Here is a 24,045-nt window from a genome sequence, read left to right as displayed (position 1 = left end):
GAGTGAATGGGGAGATGATTTAAGAGGCGCCATCTTCCTAATCTCAAGCATGCATTTCTATGATATGAGCGGAGAGGCACGCATGGCTGTAATAGAAACCAGAGTGGAAGCCAATACTGACTATGGAGACAGCAAAAGCTGAAGGCATAATTTCATACTTGTGTAAGGAGTCTGGTTTGCCAGCATGAAATAGAACGCCAATGCTGTGCAATGCAGTTATAAAAGAGAATCTGTTATGGTATGTAACCGTCACTCATGCAGAAAGTTGAAGTCCAAAGCAAAAACGGCTGCTCCGTCAGCATTGGCAGGTTGACTGGCAGACATCATATTGATCTGACATAGATATCTACCAAAAGGGGGATGATTACTAATGCAAACCTTATCAGCCCGTTTAGGAGGTTTTAATCAGACTCCATCATCATTTTGGCAATGTATCATCATCATTACGTCAATGACTTCCATATGCGGGCTGATAGATGATACATGATTCCAGTATTTGTGATAAGTTTCGCCACTAGTGTGTAGCTGAGGGGACACTCCCTATACACAGATCATGCATGATGCTTCATGAAAACAAAGCATTGTGGGGAAAAAATGAAAACAATAAGGCACTGAGAAAGAAAAACAAGCGCAGTTTGTTACCAAAATGAAAGTGCTTTCAACAACCCAGTTTTCCCGACAATAAGACCAGTATTGAGCAGCCCATTGACATGTATTTTGAATTAAATGACAGATTTTCCTGTTGTCGTCTTTGGTTTGATAAATAGCTGCTATGTGAAAGGCGAATGATGTGGTAGGTTTACAAAGGTCACAAGGTTAATTGTTTTTGGCAACAGATGGACTGAGGTTCTCAGTGACATCCGCAGCAAACTTGGCATAAATCAGACGGACTTTGCTTTCGTCTTTTGCTCATGTTCAGAACCAGACCAGAGATAATGAAGCTTTTAATCAGCCTGTTTATCTTCCCTACATTCAGATTTATTTTGCGGCTTCTTTAGTTTATACTCTGGTACTTTTTGTTGGAGAATTTTATGGAATTTATTCAGCTGTAGCTGTACAGCACAATACAATGAAGTACAAATACACCATCTATCCTATCTGCTGCTATGTTATCAACGATCCTGCAAATGCATAACACCTGTCCAGTGACGACACAAGTTTAAGCTCTGTTAAGGTTAGAAGTAATCTCTATACAACGAACAAAATGTGAAGTTTTTTTGTATCTCCTGACCTTAAATCAGAGTTCATACTGCTGAGACAGCACACTGAATACAGCCACTGTGTGTATGTTATGCTGTCCATAGGGGGATGTTGGCATCCCAGGATTGGACGGTGTCCCCGGAGCCAAGGTCTGGTGCACATTGTGTGTGCTCTTATTCTTGTAAATTCACGACGATCATTTTTCTGAAAAACTTTTTTGGGTTTTTGAAGTAAAAAATATGTAATCTTTCATCCTTTGCCATCAAAGAAACATTCTCCTTTTTTATTTATTTTTTAACTTTTGGACATCTTTTTTTATGCCATTCTTTTCATCACAATTTGATTTTTTTTAATTTAATTTTTAGTTATTATTTAGAAAACATTCATATTCATTCAAGACATTTCATCTTTGTTAGATCAAGTTCACAGAAAATGGGTTTAGATTAATTGGAATTGTGGTGAAAAATAGTATTCTAGCCACTTAATATTCACAAATTTTAATAATACTCATCTGCCGATACTCGGGAGAGGGGGGGGGGGGGGGGTCTGTCTAGGGAAAAAGCAGCCATAACACAGGAGAATTTCCTTAATCTAACCCCAGATACTATCTGACCCTGAATGTCTGCAGTAATTCCCCAACTAAACATAACTCCCCCCCGAGCTTCTCTGTGTTTAATACTGTGTTTAATACTGCTTTCTTTCCCAACAGGGTGAAATGGGAGAGCACGGTGAAAAGGTAAAGTGCTAATTCAGATCACCAACCATTATTTGTATGGCATCAGTGTTGATATCATAGCAAATGTAAGAACAGCCGTCATGACGGCAGCTCTGCCTTTAATTCCCACAACTCCACCTCGTTTTTCTCAAAGGTAACACCCATCTGAGATTTGGCCACCAGTGAGTCAATGATTCAGTGAGTCACAAAATGACTCCAGGCCTCGGAGAAGACCAAAAAACTGAACCCACACAATAGGCCCATTCTCTCCATTCCCTAATTCGAATAGTGCCATTATTCGCTGTTGTTGGACAGCAGTGGGTGGGGTGGGGGGGTTAACACGGACCGCGTCAATGGTGAGACAGGACGGGGAGGGAGGTGATGACTCACTGTTCTTCATCGACCACAAAACTGGCCTTCAAGCTCTCGTTCTCAGTTGTTGTTCTGAGTTTTTCTTCAAGCCGGAGACTTATTCCCCACCGTTAACACATTGGATTCACTGTAATGATGAGGCAACCACTGATCACAGCATCACTGGTGTTCTGTGGAGATCGGGTGCAAACAATGGCTCAATGTACACTTCGAGAAACTGCATCTAGGAGGTGGCTTTGGCGTGAGTTCAGGTCAATCGGGTAAATATGAAGCCATGTCGTCATTCCTCGGTGTTGTCACGAGTTGTGAGCAATCCGACCAAAGGTCGATGTTCCCGTTCAAGATTGATTCATTTGAAGAGGTTTTACAAGCAGGAAAAGGGAAAACTGTCCATTACTTCGTTGTGGAAAAGCTAATATTGGACAGAAAACAACTGTATTTCCAAACTTCGTAATCACATCGAGTCCCTTCTCTCAGGCTGGGAATTACAGACTTAAAATACTACACGTTTTTCAGATTTGTTAACATAAAATGCTGTTTTTGGCTTTGTTAGTGATGTAAAGAGCCAGCCTGGAATGTTTTTTTCAAATTCCGACTCCCTGTTAGTCGTCATTTTAACCTCTAACCTATAGATGGATAAAAAAATAGCAATGCATCTAAACTGATGAACGCCTGATGTCAAGTTTAGTGCCTCTTACAGTAAGCTAACTTTCAATATTTTTAAATGTTTTCCACAAAGACAGACCCTTGTGATTTCAAATTCTTGGAATTGTATGATTCACCATCGATTAGGCTATAATTTAAAACCATGTGGATTTATGAAATGTGAAGGACAGTCAGAAGGCTGCCAAAGACCGCACTGAAATTCACTCCAAAGTCCTATGAGCCAAATGTGTCAACATAAACTGTTGTTTTTGGCTTTAGTTGCCAACTAAAGAGCCAGAAGGCAAATTCAACAAAGCAGTTTCAAAATTCAACGGATTGTTTGAGAAGCACAGAGCTTATTTCAGGAGGCTCATTCTCTTGAACTTCTGACATGAGTACAATATCCTCCACAAGGACACAACCCTTTATTTTAAATCCATGGATTTGCTCACCTTCAAATTTAGAACATGATAAGCTTCAATGTTTTTGATATGAAAGCAACCGGATTTAAAGCCGTGCAATGATAACTCGTGTACCAGCAAGAGCTCTGAGCTAACATCAGCATGCTAAGAAGCAGGTATAATACTGTTCAGCGTCTTAGTTCAGCGTGTAAGCACAGTAGAATGAGCTCCTTCAGACCAGTTGTCTGGAAACCATCCATTGTTGAGATATTTCAGTGTGGACCAAACCGACAGTGCCATGCCGCTATAGCGTGGCTAAAAACAGCCCTGACATTCACTCTATTTCATACAGCTAAGATTGAAAAATTGTGGGTTTAGAAGTGAAGTTCTTCACAGTTAATGTCAGGAGTTTAGGACCTATTACGTCACCTACAATCATATATGAACCATGTGCGATGACTCAGTTAGTGACCAAATTCAACATGTACAATGTACTTGGCTTTTTTCTCCAAGCATCCATAACGCTGTTTTACACGGCAGTCAATCACAGAAGTCCTCCCGTGTGTTATGCATGTTTAAACAATCTGGTGGTCATGTTTAATATCTTTTTCGATAAATTTTCCGTTCTCAGCCGTTATTTATTTCGGCATTGACACATTCTTGCGATCAATGGACTGGTGTTTGATTACCTCTGTGTGATTTCATCGCAGGGCGATATGGGTGAAGATGGACCAAAAGGTGATATCGGGGAGAAGGTATGTACATTCCACTTTAACTTTCCTTCTCTGTGTTCATGTGTTGGATCCTGCACAGAGAAACAGCAGAGTCTGGTTGTGGCTGTAACACATAAAACATAAGTTCATGTTACCCATCTGAGAGGAGACCTGTGGAGAGCAGCAGCTGAGGTCAGGTCCCATCACCTGTAGTCAAGGCTGCACAACAGCAATCATCCTGGCACTTGATCTGCCCTCTTTGCTTAATATGGACTTAATTGCTATACTATGCTGACGCTGCATTTTCTGGTCGGGTGGCTCCTGCATTCATTTGGGATCATTTATCATTGAGACAGCTTGTGTCGAGTTGGGATCCAGTTCCAACAAAAGGCAGAGTGGAGCTCTGTGGCTAAAGTAACACATTCATGTTTGTTTTGTTTCCGTGCATTGACATCATGTCCTGAGTCAGATTATGCATCCAATCTCGGACTTTTCACGCTGGCTTTGCTGTTATTATTTTTGTTATAGCAGCATTTATGAAAATAGGTCACGGTTTATATTTGTTTTGGGGCGACCTCACAAGATTTGGGCCTCTTTACCTATCACATTTGTTTTCAAGCATTTCAGAAAACCAAATAATTATATTGGAATCGACAATTCTTTGAAAATGTGGATTCAGCCGACGCAAAAACCTGCTCACACTGCTGGGAAAGGATAAAGAGTCCTCCCAAAAGTTGCCCAAAAATGATAACAGGGTTGCTCAGAAAAGACAGCTGACACAAAAGAATTGTGATTCTTTTATTCACAGGAGATGCTGCTTTTTCGCTAGAGATGCAGAGTTAGGTACGACAACAAAATACAACTGAAAGACCAGCATAGGACTAGAAGCAGTGTACTCAAAATGTCACTGCCAATTTATTGCTCTTCAGCGGAGAACAACTTTGATAACTTCTCCCTTTATGGGTACTCAGTTTTTTAAAAGACTGCTGAACACGGCTGCCAAAAAAGACACCATTTGAGGGAAACAGATGCAGGATATCGTCTGTGGAAAATGAGTGAACAGAAAGGAAAGTGGAGGGCGATAAAACTTTGCAGCTCTCGGCCCGCTTTGATCTGGTCTACCTCAACGCAGTAAAAGCAAAAAAAAATCAAAAAAAAAGATGGCTTTTTCGCTGCAGGGATGAAAAATAAAAAGTGGAATTGAGCACCAAGGGAATTCAGACTTCTGTAGCCAGTCACCTGCCATTCGTTCTTCAAGAGCATACAGTGCTGTATTCAGCAATAAAAAGAGACAGAACATAGTGTAAAGACTTGGAAACAGAGGGGTTTCTTTATCATTAGTTTGGATTGCCTCATCTTCTCAGCTCGTCAATGTCAGGATGTAAAAGTGAGCATAGTGCACAACATATGGTCGGAATAATTGTTTTTCAATCAAGATGTGACTCGGTATACGGATGAGTTTAACACATGTCGGATACACCAAGGATTGATTGATGTTCTAGTGCAAGTAAAGAGAAAACGTCTCCTGCATGCTTATGTATACACAGGACACAGGATCAGCTCGAGGAAACAAACTGAGCCTTCTGTCACCAGAGTAGTGTGTCGGATCAATCGCTCCACCCGATATTATTGTTCCACAGACGGAGGAGCAAACCAGAGAGTAGAGGGGACAGAGGAGGGGAGGGGAGGGGAGGGGAGGGGAGAGCATCCTTCGTCTTCCCCGCTGATGATGCCAAGGTTAACAATACACAGCACGCACTGCGGGGAAAATGTGGTTACGCGGGGTGAGAGGTGAGGCAGTGAGAGTTTCGGTATGGTGAGCAGAGAGACCTGAGGGAGTGCAGAGCGGGGAGAGGAATGGCAGCGCAAGCAGTCGGACCGGGCTTTGAGATTGTTTTGACGGCGGGGGATCTGCAGACTGGGAAAGAGACTAACTGACAGGACATATATGCTCAGTGATATGCACGTTTATTCTTTCCCTCACAACCTAGAACATACAATCTGTTACACTCTAAATCTCTCTGAATGACAAAACTGAAGTTTTATGCTTTTGATCAGAATACACCCACAGTATGACACTGTTCATCATTGGATGTTGAGTGCATTTGTAGTCCGTGGTCGAGGAAGTACCTCAGATCCTTTACTTAAGTAATACCACAGTGTAAAAGTACTCTACTCTAAGTAGAATACTTTTTTCGGTAAAAGTACATATTATCTAAATCTTCTACTGGATCAAACCATAGACGATAAGAAGTAGACATAGTCACCGTGACGTCACCCATTGGTTTGTGGTCGGCATTTTGGCCTCCGCCATCTTGGTTTTTGGCTGTGGCCATCTTCTTTTTTTTCAAGGGGAAGTGACACGGTAGGGTGGACCTAAATATAACGCTAAATATGGCCCTTTTTAACAATTTCAAGAACTGAAAACTCAACATGAAAGGGTTAAAGTTGTAAGATGAAAACACAGGCAACTCCCAGACCCAACAATGTTGTGGTATTGACCTGTCAATCACAAGGTAGCCACGCCCTAAAGCTTATTGTCTGTTTTACTCTAAATGGGACCATAACGTACAAAATGAACACCATGCCGGATTGAAAAAAGACTTGAAACTAGCTATTGAGACCATAACTGATGTTTACAATGTTTACTGAGGTAATAAATCACTATTTCTTGGCCAGGACCAGTAACGTCCAAGCCACATGGTGCATATTCTGAAATAAAGTTGTGTTGAATTAAACTGCCACACAGAAAACCTATAGGTCAGGTGTAATAGGTGCTCAACAACAAGGTATTTAACTTATATTAAGATAATAATGTAAATGTAAAAGTAGCAAGTTGCAGGTATCTTACAATTGTACTTAAGTTCAGTATTTGAGTAAATACAATGTAACTTTCCACCACTCTTTGAAGAATACGGTGCTTTCATAAGCAATCATCAACTATGGCGAGAAATATTTTCAACATCCTCTGCATGTCCATTACTGACCTCAGTTAAAAGCTTTAGTTCTAAACCACTTACCTCTGCTGCATTCTGCCTCAGTGTTTAACTAGGTGTGAAATGAACTGTGACTCCTCTTGTTGAGAAAGTTAAACTTCAGAGATGGGCACAATCTTCAAAGGTTTAAAAGAAAAATAAACCCAAGTAAACCCTTGAATTGGTTTTGGGAACTTCCAGGCTGAGCACTTGGCTCTGGCCGGTGTGGCACAGGGGTTGGTATCATTTTTGAATGCTAAAATCCGGTCCAAGCTCTTATGAACTGGCCGTGTTTCAACTGTTTGGCGGGGCCTCTCCGCCCTGGGAGCGATATTCAGCTGGTCATCTTTACTAATGACCATAATTTGAGTAGGAGTCATGTTTATAGGGCTGTGGTGACATGTAATGGGTTAAATTTGTCACAACTTTGTTCTCTGGCTTCATTGCTCGCCGATTTAATTCTCTCCATCTCATTGCCTCTCTCACAGGCAAACAGCTGGAGAATGGCCTGATTAACCAAGTACACATTATGAGATCTCCATGCTATTATCTTTAAATATCAATATGCAGCAACAGCTCTGGGTCCCTATAATGAAGGGGAGCTGTGGTGACAGTTCTCGGTCCTGCTCGGCTCTGCGGTTGAATCACAGGCTTGTAGCCTCGCCATGGTAATTGGGACATTTCAGCACTGTGCGCCACACCTCAGCTCACCTCCCAATTCCACCACTTTTTCCATCATTTGGAAAAGATTAAACTCGTTAAAACTCTCACTTGGTCCTTGGGCTATGTGTCACTTGTGTCTGTCTTGTCAAAAAAATTGGCTCAATCAGTTTAGCAGCAGGGGAGTGAAGTGTTAATTGCGTGTGTGGCATCCTCCAACACTTGTGTTCACATATCTTATGGCGGCTTTTTAATTAAAAGTGTCTCAAATGCGTTGTAAATTAATATTTTCTGCAAAATTAGCTCCTTGTGGTCTCATCTTGCTGAGATTAACAATGGGGGACAAAATGAATCATGCTTTCACATATAGCTTGATTATGTAGGTTCGTTTCTGTATAAGGTGTAACAGTTAAGTCCAGATGTGAGGCATTCTTAGATATCTATCCCTACCAAAAAGCAACAGGTGTGCACCAGCTCTGACTTTGATGTTTGTTTTGTTGAAACACTTACTCAAAACAATCTGAATAATGGGCCCTCTCTCTGCATACAGTTTCCTGTTTTATTATAATTTTTTAGGGTAATCCCCACATTACATCCATGTAGTTTTTGACCAAAAACATTTAACTTCATCATGTGAAAGCCTTTCATTCATCTTCAATAATGTAATATGAGGAGCCTGTATGCACAGCCAACTGGCAAAAGTTCATTCTCTTGGATCCTTTGTACCCTCCATAAAATATCTATATGAAAATGCCCTTCTAAAAACTGGAATGATCACTTTTAAAATATGAAGGCACACTATGCGACAAAGCCCAGCTGTAAACAGTATACAGTTTATTGTCTGCAAAAAAAAAGGCTGCAATTGAACATGCCTTGTGTGCTATATGCATCGTAATGACTCCCGTAAAAAGCTGAGGGTCGAGAGGCATTCCTTCAGCAACTTCTGAAACCACAGAGTCCACACCAGCGCTGAAGACCCAGGTCTCCTTCTCCCTGCTCCCTTTTCCCACCAACCGCCCATAATTACGCTGATTGGCCCCTTGTTTTACGTGTTTTTACTGTGCACTGCAGGAGTAATGCAGTGCACAGAAAGGAACCTCTGCATGTTTGGATGACTTTGCTGGGAAAACAAATGTGGTATCGGTGTCTACTTCTAGTTCAGTAGCCTACCTGAAGAGATGCAATGAAAATGGTTGTCGTTAGTACAGCTTTTTAAGCCCCTTACCTCCTGTACTGTTGGGGATTTCTTCACACTGTTAGTTTTCATGTCGTCACCAGTATGCAGCTGCACTCTTGACGGTGTAAAAACAATGAAATGATTCACGACAATAGTTTTAAAAAGGCCGTCTCGAACTTCTGTGAACACCGCTCTCTAATTGGATTTCACACAATTTCACCCAGACAACTCAGGACGGCAACGCAGTTGTCAAATTATGTTCTGCATTGTTCAGTAAAAATAGGCTTCTTTTCTATTTTTATGTGACCGTAATTGCAGAATAATGTTTGTCCCTGTGCAGAAAGACTCATCCAATCTTGTAATTACCTCTGTGACTTTTCCATGTTGTACCTTTTCTCATATTTTGATCTTTCTCTTAGGGAGATGCAGGCTCCTCTGCAGCGGGCATCAAGGTGAGGGCTAAGCTAAGTCAAATGTTTTTCCATGTCCTCCAATTAGGTGTGGGTTGAACCAGCTGTTTGTGTGTTGCTGAGGGTGATTTTAAAGTCTCACCGAAATAGAAGGTTGCACTACACAAGCTAACTATTTCTTACACAGGCAAAGGTTATTAGTTATACCTGGAATTAGCTTGCTGATATATGTAGAGCAATGTGGTCGACATTTCTGATCTGATACTTGGTCAGAATGCAGAAAAGAAAACCCTTTGCATGTATTTCAGGGTGAACCTGGAGAGCCTGGACGAAGTGGACTAAAGGTAATAATTGCACTTTGCTACACTTTAGATAGCAGTAAATTGAAGTAGATGTGAAAAAAGTGAATACACACACATCCAAACAAGCTTGAATGTGAAAGGTGTCTGTTGTGCAAGATTTAGTTTGGGTCAGAGCATTCCGAGCTCAGTTGAACCTCGCTGTTTCAAGTGTAAAATGGATGATTGCACTTGGGTACAACTTGAACTTTAGTACATCACAGTGCTCCGACTCATCTTACATTTACTTTGGCTTGATACTTGTTTTGAGCCAGCATTAGATCCCAGGTATCGTACTATAACCTCTGGATATACCAAGTCTTTGCTGATGTTTTTGCTCCATTTCCTGTTGTTAAAATGATTGTCTAAAACCACCAGGCAATCCCACCACTTTGCTTTGCATCAGTCCTGTAGAAGTTTTTGAAGCAGCGTCTGTCAGCCAGTTTTTATTCTTCATTCTGGTGTTTTACACTTTCCAAGAATATTGTTCAGGAAACAGTTGCGGATGAGAAACTAATAAAACAGGCATGCAGCAGAAGAGGAGCTATTTTCCGACGAAATAAAACTTGTCCTTTGACCAGACTGAAAAAATGTCTTTTTTTTTTTTTTTGCTGCTGTGGTGCAACTGCAACATTTGTGGCCGGTACTAATTTTTTTAACTGCTTTATCTTATCTCTCATTTTACAGCCGTTCTGCTTGTGCTGACACACTTACAAATTATACTTCTCATCAAAATGGCCATCAGAGGATTGAGTTGTGGTTCCCCATTTAATATTACCATTGGATGGCATTCAAGTGTTGGTGAAGTCCACAAAAAGAGACTTTTATTCATTAGTTTTCCGTTGCTTTCATTAGCCACAGTGGAAATGTACAGCCCTCTTTCTGATCCCCCGAGGGATGTTACAGTTGATCGGTCTCGTGCTGCGCTGATCATTTATTTTCATATGCCATAAATGCAATGGTCTTAATCGAGCGTTAAACGATCCAGAGTCAGACGTTTTGTTTTGAAAGTCTTGCGGACGCCTCACCAGAGACTTGACCTCTGATTTTTCCACAGTTGAATCAAATGTGCATTTTTGTCAAACTCTCATGTAATGGGAGTTTGGAGTTCTCAACTTGACAATGACCCGACCTCGGTAACCGACTCTTGACTTCCAGCGCCGCCAAACTCTAACGACGTCGAAGCCACGGCATCTCTCTCAAACAGCTTTTCGCTAATTTAATCCAAAGTATCTGACAGTTTTTGCTTCCAGGAACCATAACTTTTCACACCTGCCCAAACCAATAAAATCATGAAAATAAAACTCAATTGCACTTTGTGAAAGGTTGAGTGTTATAACGAGCACTAATCCCGCTGTCAAGCCATGGCTGCATGACTTGGTTTGCAAGTGCATGTGCAGTACCTTCTTCTAATGCTTACCGCAAGCAAACGAAAGGCCGCTTTTCAGAATCACAGCAGCTTGATCGCCAGAGAAAACACAAATAGAAGATAAAGTGCAGGGCTACTAGAACCCCGAAGAGCCCACAAATGAGGCTTGACTCAGCTTAGCTTGGCTTGGCTGTAACATGTCACACTCTTCCTGTGTAGGGAGAGCCAGGACTTCCAGGGCTGCCTGGACTCCCGGGGATAAAGGTAAATGCTTCGCTGTTTTTACCCCCAGTCATTCCCCCCGGTGTTGTCCCTGTCCATCCTCTTCAGCCCATCTGTGGCAGAGCTCAGAGCAAAACTCCGCCGAACCCATCGTCGTGCTTAAGGGCTCATCGTCTCGCTTTTCCTGCTGTGTGGTGATTTGTACCTAGAGTGCAAGGTTCCATCTGCCTAAGTGGCAGACGCACAGTAATAGCTGTATGTTCAGTGCAGTGCAGAGTAAATGGCTCAGGCATACCGACAAGGCCAAATAGTCCATTCTTTTGATTTGAACATGCCAGAGGAAAACGGTCTCATTCAGGTTCAGTCTATGAATTAATTATTTGAACAATGCATCGCTGGCAACAACTCCATTCTACTTCCTGCAAGTGGCATCAAGAGACTCGGGGGCAAAAATGTGTCAAAACTATTGCTCGCTATGTTCTAGTTCTATTTGATTATTTCGAATTATTTCGAATTAGGCTTTTCTTGGTTTAGTTGAAGTGCTCGCTTGTTGACCATAAAAAACAAACAGCAGATGGGGAAACAAGAGGCACATAATAATTCGCTGCCATCTTTTGCTCAAAGAATACCAACCACCTCAGTGTTTCTCAGGATCATGAGCTTGAAATATAATGTGAATGCAAGGAATGCTCACACGGGGATGATGAGATGATGCTTGTTGCTGTTTTGGTTTTCTCCTTTTACATGCTTATGTGCTGACCTTATTAAAAAAAAAGCCTTTTCATTTGACATTTAATATACTCCTGTTTTTACTGAAGAGGCCTGAATGCTTGATGGATTCTAACAATATTTTTGCTAACGCAGCACTCTCGGTTTCTGAGCTCCGCTTGCACTTTGTTCTGCTCTGCATTTTTGGCTCTTTATCCAATCAATGTTTAAAAGTTTGAGAGGCAAGTGTCCATTACCTCTCCAAAGGCTCCCAGAGCGCCTCCGCTACAGTCGGTGGGAGCTCTGGTTGCAGACGGTAGAGCAATAAAGTTATTTCCCAATCAAATGCAATGCAAATCAAACACCACACCTGATTTTTGCACACCGCTTAAAGCAGAACGCTTCCTGTGCCCTGATGAGTTTCTAACAAGGTCATTCGTAGCGTCTATTCAGGCTCATAAGAGGGAGTCATTGACGGAAGTGAAACCAGGGGATGAATTAACAAGCCGGTGATGATTTGTGTCTGTGTGTGATTCATGCATGTGTCCCTGAGCGTGTGTGTTTGTGTGAGCAGTAAGGTGCATGCCTGTCGTTTTGCATATGTTTGGCCATTCATCTTGTGTACTGTATGTGTTCAGTTCTCATTAACGGCGGGTGTGCAGGTAACGCTAGACCAAAAATGCCTTGTGGGAAAATAAGTGATGTCTGTTTTTTGTTTTTTTTTCAGGGTGAGACTGGGTTCCTCGGCCCCCAGGGAGAGCCAGGGCTTCCAGGACTTCCAGGAACGAAGGTGGGTGACTTTTGCTTGATTACAATAAGCTTGTTCACAGTGCATATTTCAGCTTTGACAGCTTTTTGTTATCACATCCTGTCAGCAGTGAAATCAGCAGTTCCTCTGGGTTTAATGGTCTCATTATCCGTTGTTATCAGTTTGCCGGGGTGATTAAGCCCCTGTTTCTTCAAAATGTCACTTGGAAGTGGTCAGAATGAGCTAATCCCCTCCGCTCCCTTTTGAGTCGTGACATTATCACACTGTGGAGTCAGCGGTGATAATCCAGTCACACCATACAATTAATGTTGTCATTGTCCTTTTGCGTCAGGCTGTTTGCAGCGCATCGATAATCATTGTCATCTGGCATATTGCTCCCTCAAATGTCAGGGTAGAGCTGAAAAAGGAGGGAGCATTGCGGCACATATTTCCTCTGATGGTTTTTCCTTATGTTTGAGACAACTTGGGGTTCATCCAATTTTTCAGAGGGTACTGCTGAGTTTTGTTTTTTTCCCCAGAGAGTTTGCAGATTTATTTCTGCCATTAAGTTATCATTAGTAAGCAGTTCTTTGAAGAGAAAATAAAGCCTAATTGAATTGATGGTGGAGTCCCAATTGGTTTCAAGTATCATAAATAAGTAATAGAGAGTATGGGCTTTAATTTACACCACACACCCCTCTACTGGCTATTTTAAATCACTTTACAATGAGAGAAAATGCACAAAACCATACAACAAAGGATTTGCATTTTTCTTCAAATATCCACCTTATATTCACATCAGGACAAAGAGGGCTTGATGCAGATGTTTTTTTTTTTTTAAATAACATTTCACCTTCACAATCAGTAAGCCGATTGTGCTGACTCAACATAAGTATCTACGATTCACCATGTAAATCTGCCGAGTAAGCAAACTCGCGAGAAGGGCGTGGAGCTTTTTTTGATCGATCCCTCAACCACGTCAATACTGCCGAACATTAAGCAAATTGAAGTTCATGCCAGATGTTCTGTCAGAAGATGCATCGCGGCTCTTCTGCCGACGAGAAAAAGGAACTGGGCCCCGATCAGCACTTCTCCATGACGAACACAGGTTGCAGAGGTAACTTGACTTTGTTTGGTGTTTTTGTCTGTATAGGGAGAGAGAGGCGACCACGGGCCGCAAGGAAAGGGTGAAAGAGGAGAACTTGGACCCCTTGGACCAAAGGTCAGTTATTCAACAGCATGTGTGCAATGCAGAGACAAATTGCATTAAAAAAAGAAAGTGGCTCATTCAGCAGTATGTATTTAAAAGCATTCTGCTTCACAACAGTCTCTTCACCCATGAAAGTCATAGATTGTTGCTGCCATCTAGAGCCAAGCGGATTTAAGCACACGCCATAAAGTTCCCAGAGTTTTGAATAAGAACAAGTAGAACGCATCCACAAGCAAGAGCTCATTCAATCCCTCAAATAGTCTGCTATCTTAACAAAAAGAGCTGGCTAAGCCATTACAGCTGTAATGGGTTCATTCCCTGGAGTCTGCGTAGAGTAAACCAAATATAAATGAGTTTACCATTGTTTATGTCTGGCACTGAGCCAGCAGGTAGCTTAAGCTCCAGTCTAAACTGAGACGACCCTCGGTTCTGTTTCACATCCTATTAGAACCCCCAAAAGTGAAAGCCCTTCTTTATCCATGCCAGAGTTCAAATAAACACGTTCTCCATTGTATGGAATATTGAAAGCCGGGCATGTCAGGGGAAGCCGACGGTGTCGCTCTCTCGGGAGGAGCACAAGAAGTTGATGATATTCCTTTTGTGAGATATGCATTTTAAATTGTTTTTTTGTGAGGAATTTAGATTGAACTCATGAATAGAGTGTTTATCAATTTCATGTTTATATCTCAAGAAATGAGTTTTTTTTTTTTTTAAAGTGTCCCTCATGACTCATGTTCGCCATCTATTTTTTTCTTACTCACGGCAGGGTTCACAAGGAGAGTCTGGTACACCCGGTCTGAAGGGCTCAAAGGTGAGCATGGCAGATGTGTTTTCTTTTCATTTGGTGACCACGGCCCCTTAATTAGCTGATCCTTTAGTTCGATGTCACAGGTGATTCCGATCTTGGATTTCCACCGTTCGATGTTCACAGTTTTTACTATTTTTGACTCACTGCTGTTGTGTTGAAAGCATGTACTGCTTTCTGCAAAGGAGAATGTTCTAAGATTAATAATAATACAGATTCTTTCATCATTTTTGTTTGTTTTCTCACAATAGGGGGAGACTGGAAACGAAGGAGAAATTGGATCTTTTGGCCCAAAGGTAAGCAATTATATTGCCTCTATTCTCTGCTGTCTCGGATGATTTCATGACTCTCTCAAGTAACATTAAATGCTTTAATTTCCCATGACATGCAGCATCTCACGTTGATTACCAACAGGGGGCAGCAGTCTACCCACAGCAGTTTTTTTTTACTGATATTGGTCTTAAATGCAGGAAATGATGTTGTGTTTAAGTTGGGAGTGCAGTATGAAAGAACATGAGTTAAAATGTGTTTCTTGATGGCAATAACGTGCAGGGCCCCCCTGGACAGAAAGGAGACCAAGGATCCACTGAAATCATTGACTACAACGGAAACATTCAGGAGGCTTTACAGGTCAGACAAGTATTTCACTCACCACATTTCTGTCATATCTGTTGCTTCAGAAAGACCGTCTGCAAGACATATTGTTTGGTTCTGGGAACTCAACTCGCAAGTCTGTAGCAGTGGCTTTGCATAGGCTCAATACAGGTCTGTTTTACAATGCGAAAGGCGAATTATACATTGAGGTGTGACCTCTTACGGGTCTGGTCTGGGCTCTCTTTGCACCACACCAAAAGGTTTCCCTAACAGAGGTTTGTTAATTGATAGAAAATAGTTTCCGTCTGTACAGAGGATGCTGAGAAAGACGGGACTGGAAGGAATCCACAAAGACATTAAAATGAACACGAAGTAATATGACATGAAAGAATGAGGAAAGAAATCATGAATTACTCTTAAAAGGAAGAGATCAACTTATCATCAAATGAATTCTGAGTAAAGCGGACACTATTCAGGGTACATCCTCTACAGACTCTAATAAATAGTACATTTTGAAGGTGTATCTGTGCCGAAATGTGCTGACACAAAGGTTTCTTTCCTGTGTGACCTCTGCAATCTTATCTCCTGCCTCCTGCCCATAACCGCTCCTTTGGCCTACTGCAGAAGATTACCACAATTACAGTAATGGTAATTCGGCTCTGTGTAATCTTTGTGTTGTGTCGTCTCCATCAGTGATTCATCTCCGTCCTTGCATGGGCCACACCAAGTCCCAACCCTGGTTTGCATTGCCTTGTTATTCTTGTGCCGCCTCGCCCAGCTAGTGTTTGCTTAACAATGAATGACAACATTAGTCAGCGCTGCGTTTATGCTTCTGTGCGATTGAACCGATTGAACCGGCTGGCCGAGTTGCTGGTTGTCACCTTGAATGTTGGTAAAAGATCATTTCAAAACAACCTCATGAGCAAATATTTGAAAAGGTGTTTTTTTTTTCCAAAACTTGAGGCGAGATTGCCAAGTAGGCAAAGTATGTTGATGCAACTGAACATTTGTTTGGGAATATGCACCAAGCTTAATATTGATTGATGTGATCTGATGACGACCATTACATTGGGTCCTGCTTCATCACCTAATATTCAGGCCCTATCTTGAACAGGGTCTCTGTTCGAACTCTAGTTTGTAGACCTTAGTGTTGAAGTTATGCCAAGTGTAGCTATAAGTATATGAGTACGTCAGGTGGGTGACTCGGTTGCCCACTCATCTGATTATGATTGCTGTTCATCTGTATGCTGTAGCTAACGTGTTTTTGAGTTTTGGCATGTGTCTTTCAGTTGAGCGTCATTGTTCATCACTGATTGCTAACATGTTTTTGTCATGTCATTGTGATGGTGTGTTCCACTGATGTGTATTTCCTCCGTTGAGGAGAAATGTAATTGAAACTCCTCCTGCTTGTCTCTCTGTGTGGTCAGGGTCCTCCTGGACCTCCTGGGCCGATCGGACCGGCGGGCATCAAGGTGAACTCTATTTTTCCGGCACATTGTGCTTCTGCCGAACAATCATTTTGAATGTTTTCCTCACATGTGCAAAGCTCATATACAAAGCAAAATCACAGCGCATTACTGTCCTGCGTAGGAATCCAACCGGTAACATCTGCATTTTGATTTCAAACGTCTATTTGTCCTTTCCCAGGGAGATCGTGGTATGCCTGGTCTGCCTGGACTCGATGGAGAAAGAGTGAGTTCATTATCCAGAATCACTTCTTTCAATTTTGAATTGTATTATTGATGCGGCTATTGACTGAGGATTATCTCAGAGGAGTAAACAGACCGAGATTTCAGACCTTTTATCCATCTTAATGTGTATTTCCATATAGTATACAAAAAATACATTTGCATTAATGTCCACAGGGTGAATAATTGACGTACGATAGCTCCTTTTCATTGTCTGTCTACGTGTTTCCCCTTCCTTCTCAGGGCTACAAAGGTTCCAAGGGAGACATGGGAATGCCTGGCGCTTCAGGAGAGAAAGGAACAACCGGTTTACTCGGCCTACCTGTAAGAATCTACATATATATTCTAAGACTAAGCCTGCACAATCTTTGTTTATGGTCATCAGAATACTTCAAACATCGTATTAGATGGAAACCAAACATGTCTCATGAAGCATTTGCTCCACAGGGTGGCAATGGGGTAAAAGGGGACAGGGGAGATTCAGGTCTGTCTGGTCCTCAAGGTTCTTCAGTAAGTCACATTCAAGATTTTTTTTATTTTGACTCGCCATAAACAAACTCGAGTAGTTTTTATAAAAGATGTTGTTCATTGCAAACTTCACAGATCGTCGGCACTCCAGGGTCACCAGGGCCCCATGGACTCCCGGGACCCATGGTGAGTGTTTCTAAAAGCTCTCGTCAGTGGACGCTCTGTTGTACTTCTCGTTTAGGAACAAGTTATGCTTAAACGTGCACGTTATACTGTACATCCTCCCTTTCCATACTAGCTGCAGGTAAATCTGTATAATTCCACAGCGGTGTTTGTTTCTGTAAAGTCGCCTCTCGAAATACAAAAAAGGGAAAACACAGGGCTGAGGATTTGGCAATGCTTGTCTGTGGAAAACGTCACAGTACTGCACGTGTTTCCATCCCGTCTGCACCAAAAACAAAAACTTGGTTCAGTTGTATAGAATGTGAAATAATTATGGATTGTGAGGCCAATCACAAACTAATATTTTTTTGCAATGTTTTCAGGGCCCCCATGGTTTCTCTGGACCAAAGGTAAATTTCAACAAGAAAGTTTGATCGTGCACGACTCACATTCAGGGCATTACGACTGTAATGAAACCATGACGGCCACTATTTATTAGTTGTTCTCACCATATTAAATATGTGCTTGTGTACGTCCATTCAAAAGTGCAACATGTATTAACCCTAAAAAGAGCAACCTCTAGAGGAGTGTGAATCTCCATAAAACAAGCCAATTGTACTTTCTGTCACCGATGCATCGTCACTATTTCTTGTAGAAACCGCAGGAGCGAGCCTCGATTTATTTAGCGGACGCTTTTGCAAGTACATCAACTTCGTCAAATATGACACAAGAGAGACGGGCGCAGGTGCAGAAACTTTGTCATGTTTGCCTGCTTCCCTTGTTTCCTTTGTCTGTTTTTTTAGGGGGAACCTGGTTTGCATGGTGTGAAGGGTATTCGAGGAGAATTGGGACACAAAGGGGATCGTGGACCATTGGGTCTCCCGGTAAGTACAGCCGTGCACCGTGGGACATCTGCAACCGCAAAGCCCTGTCTTTGATTCCCTTAGACATCCATAGAAATGTCTCATTTGTATTTTAGCCCTGTCTGTTTTCTTATTGTACACATTACTGCACCCATTTGAGTGTGTGTGTGTGTGTGTGTGTGTGTGTGTGTGTGTGTGTGTGTGTGTGTGTGCGTGTGTCTATATGGCCCTCTCCATTTTCTGTCTTCATTTTCATTTGCCTGTGCTGACTCCCTGTAACGCACAGTGTAATGTAGTTGTTGTAAGCCCTGCCATCAACCTGTCCTAATAACAGTGTTCATCTGGTACTAATCCCGCCTTGTTCATGTCACTCATACCTCCATAACCACGCAGGGAGCCTCCGGCTTGGACGGCAAGCCCGGAATTAGGGTGAGTGTCAAGTGACCAAGAGGCTTCACCAACCAACGTCTGCCTACTTTTCTCCCTCTCACCCTCCATACAGTCCCCCCACCACACACACACTTACCCCGAAATGTGTTTCCACTTTCACCCCATTTTATTGTATTTCACTGTGAAGAGAAAGTTCCATGAACCATCTGTCAAATGTTTACATCCTAGCTAGGTGCCATGAGTTGAATTAAGCCACAGCAATCATACAGAACAGCAGGCATTTCAAGGCTCCCCTTTTGTCCCGTGTTGCATTAACTCAGCATTAACACACACTCATACATTAACTGTGTCGGCAGTGTTGTACATGTCCTTTTGAAGCCAATGCACGTGTCCCAGCAGCAGTTCTGTGCGCTGCTTGCAGGTCAAACCTGCACGGGAATATTGTGCAAATGCGGACGCTCGACATAATCTTTGCTTTCCATCTGGTGTTTGTTTGGAAAATCAACTTTATTTTGAAATACCTGCGATGAGTGCAATGACGTAAACTCAACGCGACAACGCTACTCTTTGCAGGGCACGGATGGGCCTACGGGTCTGGCCGGTCCAGCTGGGCCAAAGGGTGACATAGTAAGATTAACATTTCATTTAGAACTTATGTCTGGCTCATGATACAGTACGTTTGGACTTTCTTTATCGGTGTTGTTTTAGTTTCACGTGATTGCAACGCTGGTTCATTTGTATTAGGGTGAGAGAGGAGCATCAGGTGAACCAGGACCAAGGGGACCTTATGGACTTCCTGTAAGTACGATGAAGATATCACCATGTTGTTTTAGAAGCATTATCTTTATACAGGGCAGCAGCCATGTGAGAGCTTATGCATGATACCCCTATATATATATATATATAACAGGCACAGTTGTTTGATTTCCCACATGTATTGAACATGGTATGATGTGTATATTTGTGCAGGCTTTCAGTGAGAGCGTTAGATGCATGTTAGCATTTTGTGAAAGTCTACTCCGTAATGATGGTGCAGCTGATGTTCTTTATTTGCAGGGAGCTGCTGGAACACCTGGCTTGGACGTACGTATCTTTAACTTTGTCCGTTCAGTTTTCCCCGAAGGCTTAGGTGACGGTGAATGCATCTTAAAGTATAGGGCTGCTTGGCAAGTAAGCTTTTAAAAATAGGGAAAAAAACAAACATAAAAAAAGCTTTTTTATGATTCTCAAAAACCAAGCTTCATGCGATTTGACCTCTATCATCAGTCATTGTCTAATTCGCACCAGGTGTATACTTCATATACACGGACACTCGATGCACAACTTATTCTATGCAACAGCTCAGTTTATCATTTGATTTTAAACCCCATCCAACCAGTATTACATCATTTGCCCATGCTCTAAAGTAACTATCTAACTATGCTGGTTTGCACATTCTCACAATCCAACTGATTCAGTAATAGTGTGATAAAAGTTCTACAAAATGCACAAATCCGAAATAACAATATCCTAGCATTTGTCAAGTTGCTTCATCACTTCATAATCAACATATAGTACACATGATGGTTGACTTTATGTGAGTTGTATGGTGCTCCAGAAGATTGTCCCTACTCAAGCATTTTAACATCGAAACTTTACTGTTCAATATCGCATGCCAACTAGTTAGTATAGTTAGTTGTATGACGTAAAATCAAGTATGTTGTGCGTTCCAACTGCATAGTATGTGGCTTTTGTTTCGGCTAGAAATACCTAGATGTATACTTTGTTTACTAGCTATACTAGATTAGCAAGAATGTCTGAGTGTGAGACGTGAGGCAGATGGTTTCAATAATTAACTGGTTCGATCAAATAATTACCAATGATGGTGAGCGACAATAAGGCACAGCTCCGGTGTCAAATTGCGTTCAGCTTGTTTTTATTTTTTCTGTGGACATGTCACTGCAAATGATTCGGATGAATTTCGGCTTTTCTTTTTCTATACTTCAAAAGCCTGCCACGTATTGTACATAATCTATTCTTGTTGCACATCCCTCCACTTTCTCTCTTCCTTTTGTTTGATCCCGATGTCTTTCCTGCAGCTTTGTCAGGACAAGAAGCCGCTCTCTTGTCTTTGCATATAGTAAAGCCAGTGTAATTAAGTGGAGCTGCACTTTTACAGGGGTTGCAGGGCTTAAGGGGAGAGAAAGGCGACGTTGGGGAAAGAGGAGATAAGGTAGATGTAGATAGGACATAATGACATATGAGGACTGATGTCAATGGACAGTGACAGAAGCTGCAGAGGTATTTTACTTTGTCGTTTTCTCCTAATCTGTACTTCACAGATCAGAGTGTATATGGTTGTTGGAAGGAATAGTGGTTGACAGGAATTTTGAATTAAAATGTATAAAAAGTATGTATATTTATGCCTTTTAATGAACTTATGCTTGAGATAAATATCGTTTTTACTTTCTTAAGACAGTAACTCGTCAAAGATTTGTAACAACTCCATACTATACAACGTATGTCCTTTGCATAAAATATCATCCCCAGTTCTCTCAAACCTTTGTTCTCCACTTTTGAATGATTTTTGTCATCTCATTTCACAAAATCAACAAGTCCAATCTCATTCTGAGGCGTCAAAAGAAAGTGACTTCAACATGATCGACCACGCAAGTCCATTGACAACAGCCTCTTAAGATTCACATTTGTTTTCATGCATGAACATACTCAAAACATGTCACTTCCATGAGCACTGGAGCCTGTCGATAACCTCCTCCTCGTTTGTGTGTACAGTAGTTTACTGCATATTTTTCAGTGCTTAATCTGTATGTTTCCACGATTACTAACACTTCTAATGTGTTTCCTAGTTGTTTGACGTGTTTGAGAAACTGTATCCCATTCCTAATAATAGATAACCCACGATTTGCATTTGGCGGTCTCGCACGTCTCTGTGAATCTCTGTTTTGTAACACAAAATAGATCCCAGCGCTGCTTCTGTTCCATTTGTTGCTGAACACCCGGAGCAGAATCAGTGCTGGGATGTATTTTTTTGCGTTGGAAAAAGGTCGCCAAATATGGTCAATTCTGAATTTGAAAGGTTGTGGATGACAGAATTTGAATGACGATCAACAGAGATGCAATAATTATTCCCTCATGCATGTTCTGAATGAAAAAAGAAAACTTCACTTCCCAAACTTTGAGGGATACAGTTTCAACTTTTCCAGTGTGTAGTGGATTCAATTCTGTCCTCCTGGAGGTTTTTTCCCCCTGCTTCTCTTTCTCATCCTTCCTGCCCTTGACACCCCTTTTGGCGATCAGCTCTGTTTTTTACTCCTTCCTATTGTAATGTTCCCCTTTTCCGTCCTCTTCCTGCCCTAAGGAATGCTTTTGGAATACCCATTACTGTCTGGTATCCCCTAACGTTGACCATGTGTCTTTCTCCTTTTGTGAGCCATAGACTCCCTTTATAATCACACCCCTTCTAATATCAGTGCTGTCCCAAATGTAAAAAATAAAAAAATAAAAAATAAAATGATGCTAACTTGACCAAAACGTTGTATCCACAGGGGGAGAAGGGAAAGAAGGGCAAAAAAGGGCCTAAGGGCGAGAAAGGAGAACAGGGTGCCCCTGGATTAGATGCACCCTGCCCATTGGTATGTCCCAAGCTGGAAATCGCCTCCCCAGCCGTGTAGAACAGTCGTCTCCAAACAAGGATGAGCGCCCTGTGGCTGAACAGATACCCAGCGTCCACCAGACCACAGCAACCTGACACACAGAGTCCATTACTCTCTTGTAACTCTGCCATTCAGACACACAAACATGGCATTAAATGCAGAAAAACATATAATCGGGCTGGATTGTGGTATCAGCAAGCTCACAGGGCAGCTCCTCCCTCGTCCCCCCCCCCCCCCCCCCCCCCTTGTGTCCGGATGCAGGGGTTAAGGGTCATGCACCTCTCTCCCAGTAACACTCCTAGGTCATCTTTGCAAACAGGGTTTCCGGGGATTTAAGGGTGAAAAGGGGGAACCAGGTCAGCCAGGTCTGGACGGGCTGGATGCCCCGTGCCAATTGGTACAGTATTTCTCTTCTTCCTCCACCTCTTACCCATGCATGCCGCTCACCTTCAGTCAAAGGAAACCATGCATGACTTCAGAGCTTGACAGGCACGAACACACCTTATTTTCATCACAACTACATTTTCCATCTATTGTCAAACAAAACAAAAAAAACATGCACCAACATTGACCTTAATATACTAACTTTTTGACCGCAAGCAGCCTCTTTTAGACAATACACATCATTACCAGTGAAATACACAAAATAAACTTATCATTATTGATATACTTGATGCTTAAATCTATCCTTCTAACTGAATCCTTCCATTCCCTTGATTAAAACTGGAACAAAAAAAAAAATCCTGTTTCCTTCCTGCTGATTCCCTTCATGGACTAGTTACCTTTTAACCTGATGCTAACACAGATTCCTTTACTAGTCCCCATGGACCACTCTTCTACTCCCCCTTTCCCCTTCCTCTAGTTGTACCAATTGGGCCAGACCGTGACGACAAGGGGTCAGAATGTGACAACAAGGGAACAACAACAGATTAAACTGATTATCAAGATGACCACATTTTAAGAAATGTCTTGCTTTTTATGATGCTTTTGTGTTTCTGAAACAATGACGTGTAATGCATGGAAGTTCTTACATTATGGGTGGAACTATTGGTGGTTGAAGTATACCAACTCATTTTAAAAGTAGTGATTGTGTACTGTGTGGAGACAAGGAAATGTAGTAGGCAAGAAACCATCTCGTATCACAAATGTCGTCTCGTTGAATTACATCTACACCAGCTGCAATCACTTTATTTTAAGATAAATCCCCTGATTTTGTCATGTTGTCCTCAAATCCGGCTCGTTGTGGTTTTGCAACTCAACTGAGAGGCGACTATAATAAAATCCGAGGGCAGAAGCATCGACATATAGATGTGCATGGGCTATATTTTGCTGTGTGTTACGCGCATGAATAAGAATCGACTTTTGCAGATGTCATTGCATGCAAATATGATTTTATCACAACGCTCAGAGAAAATGTGTCGTCTGCGTTCATGATTAAGACGACACGCAAGACAAGCAGCGTCGTATTGACAGTGTTGTAGCTCCAGGATGCTACAGTATTACTGGAGGTTAAGTTCCTGTTACGTAAAGATGCTATGAAGAGGTTCATTTCAGTTTGC

The 24,045-nt window shown here is 41.9% G+C and overlaps 1 protein-coding gene across 6 annotated transcripts in view; it reads left to right on the top strand.

Moving 5' to 3' along the window:
• col25a1 (collagen type XXV alpha 1 chain) overlaps nucleotides 1-24,045 on the top strand; it is a gene marked incomplete at its 5' end in the record, with an annotated part of 130,466 nt that overhangs the window by 101,761 nt on the left and 4,660 nt on the right. For 2 of the 6 annotated variants that reach the window (XM_079296010.1, XM_079296012.1), the window contains 24 exons: nucleotides 1,305-1,349; nucleotides 1,910-1,936; nucleotides 4,044-4,088; nucleotides 9,278-9,310; nucleotides 9,577-9,612; nucleotides 11,195-11,239; nucleotides 12,633-12,695; nucleotides 13,807-13,875; nucleotides 14,630-14,674; nucleotides 14,920-14,964; nucleotides 15,221-15,298; nucleotides 15,887-15,910; nucleotides 16,690-16,734; nucleotides 16,910-16,954; nucleotides 17,194-17,274; nucleotides 17,398-17,460; nucleotides 17,554-17,604; nucleotides 17,964-17,990; nucleotides 18,384-18,464; nucleotides 18,837-18,872; nucleotides 19,407-19,460; nucleotides 19,578-19,631; nucleotides 19,890-19,916; nucleotides 22,379-22,465. In XM_079296010.1, coding sequence (XP_079152136.1) covers nucleotides 1,305-1,349; nucleotides 1,910-1,936; nucleotides 4,044-4,088; nucleotides 9,278-9,310; nucleotides 9,577-9,612; nucleotides 11,195-11,239; nucleotides 12,633-12,695; nucleotides 13,807-13,875; nucleotides 14,630-14,674; nucleotides 14,920-14,964; nucleotides 15,221-15,298; nucleotides 15,887-15,910; nucleotides 16,690-16,734; nucleotides 16,910-16,954; nucleotides 17,194-17,274; nucleotides 17,398-17,460; nucleotides 17,554-17,604; nucleotides 17,964-17,990; nucleotides 18,384-18,464; nucleotides 18,837-18,872; nucleotides 19,407-19,460; nucleotides 19,578-19,631; nucleotides 19,890-19,916; nucleotides 22,379-22,465 — 1,206 coding nt within the window. Of the gene's footprint in view, nucleotides 1-1,304; nucleotides 1,350-1,909; nucleotides 1,937-4,043; nucleotides 4,089-9,277; nucleotides 9,311-9,576; nucleotides 9,613-11,194; nucleotides 11,240-12,632; nucleotides 12,696-13,806; nucleotides 13,876-14,629; nucleotides 14,675-14,919; nucleotides 14,965-15,220; nucleotides 15,299-15,886; nucleotides 15,911-16,689; nucleotides 16,735-16,909; nucleotides 16,955-17,193; nucleotides 17,275-17,397; nucleotides 17,461-17,553; nucleotides 17,605-17,963; nucleotides 17,991-18,383; nucleotides 18,465-18,836; nucleotides 18,873-19,406; nucleotides 19,461-19,577; nucleotides 19,632-19,889; nucleotides 19,917-20,991; nucleotides 21,046-22,378; nucleotides 22,704-22,805; nucleotides 22,884-24,045 lie in introns of those variants that run through there. The other 4 variants (XM_079296014.1, XM_079296011.1, XM_079296013.1 and 1 more) reach the window with 4 other exon arrangements.

Source organism: Melanostigma gelatinosum (genome assembly GCF_949748355.1).
Source record: "Melanostigma gelatinosum genome assembly, chromosome: 23".
In the NCBI taxonomy this organism is placed as follows: domain Eukaryota; kingdom Metazoa; phylum Chordata; class Actinopteri; order Perciformes; family Zoarcidae; genus Melanostigma; species Melanostigma gelatinosum.
The sequence above is the reverse complement of the archived record's forward strand: the minus strand, read 5'-3'. Positions and strand labels throughout refer to the sequence as shown.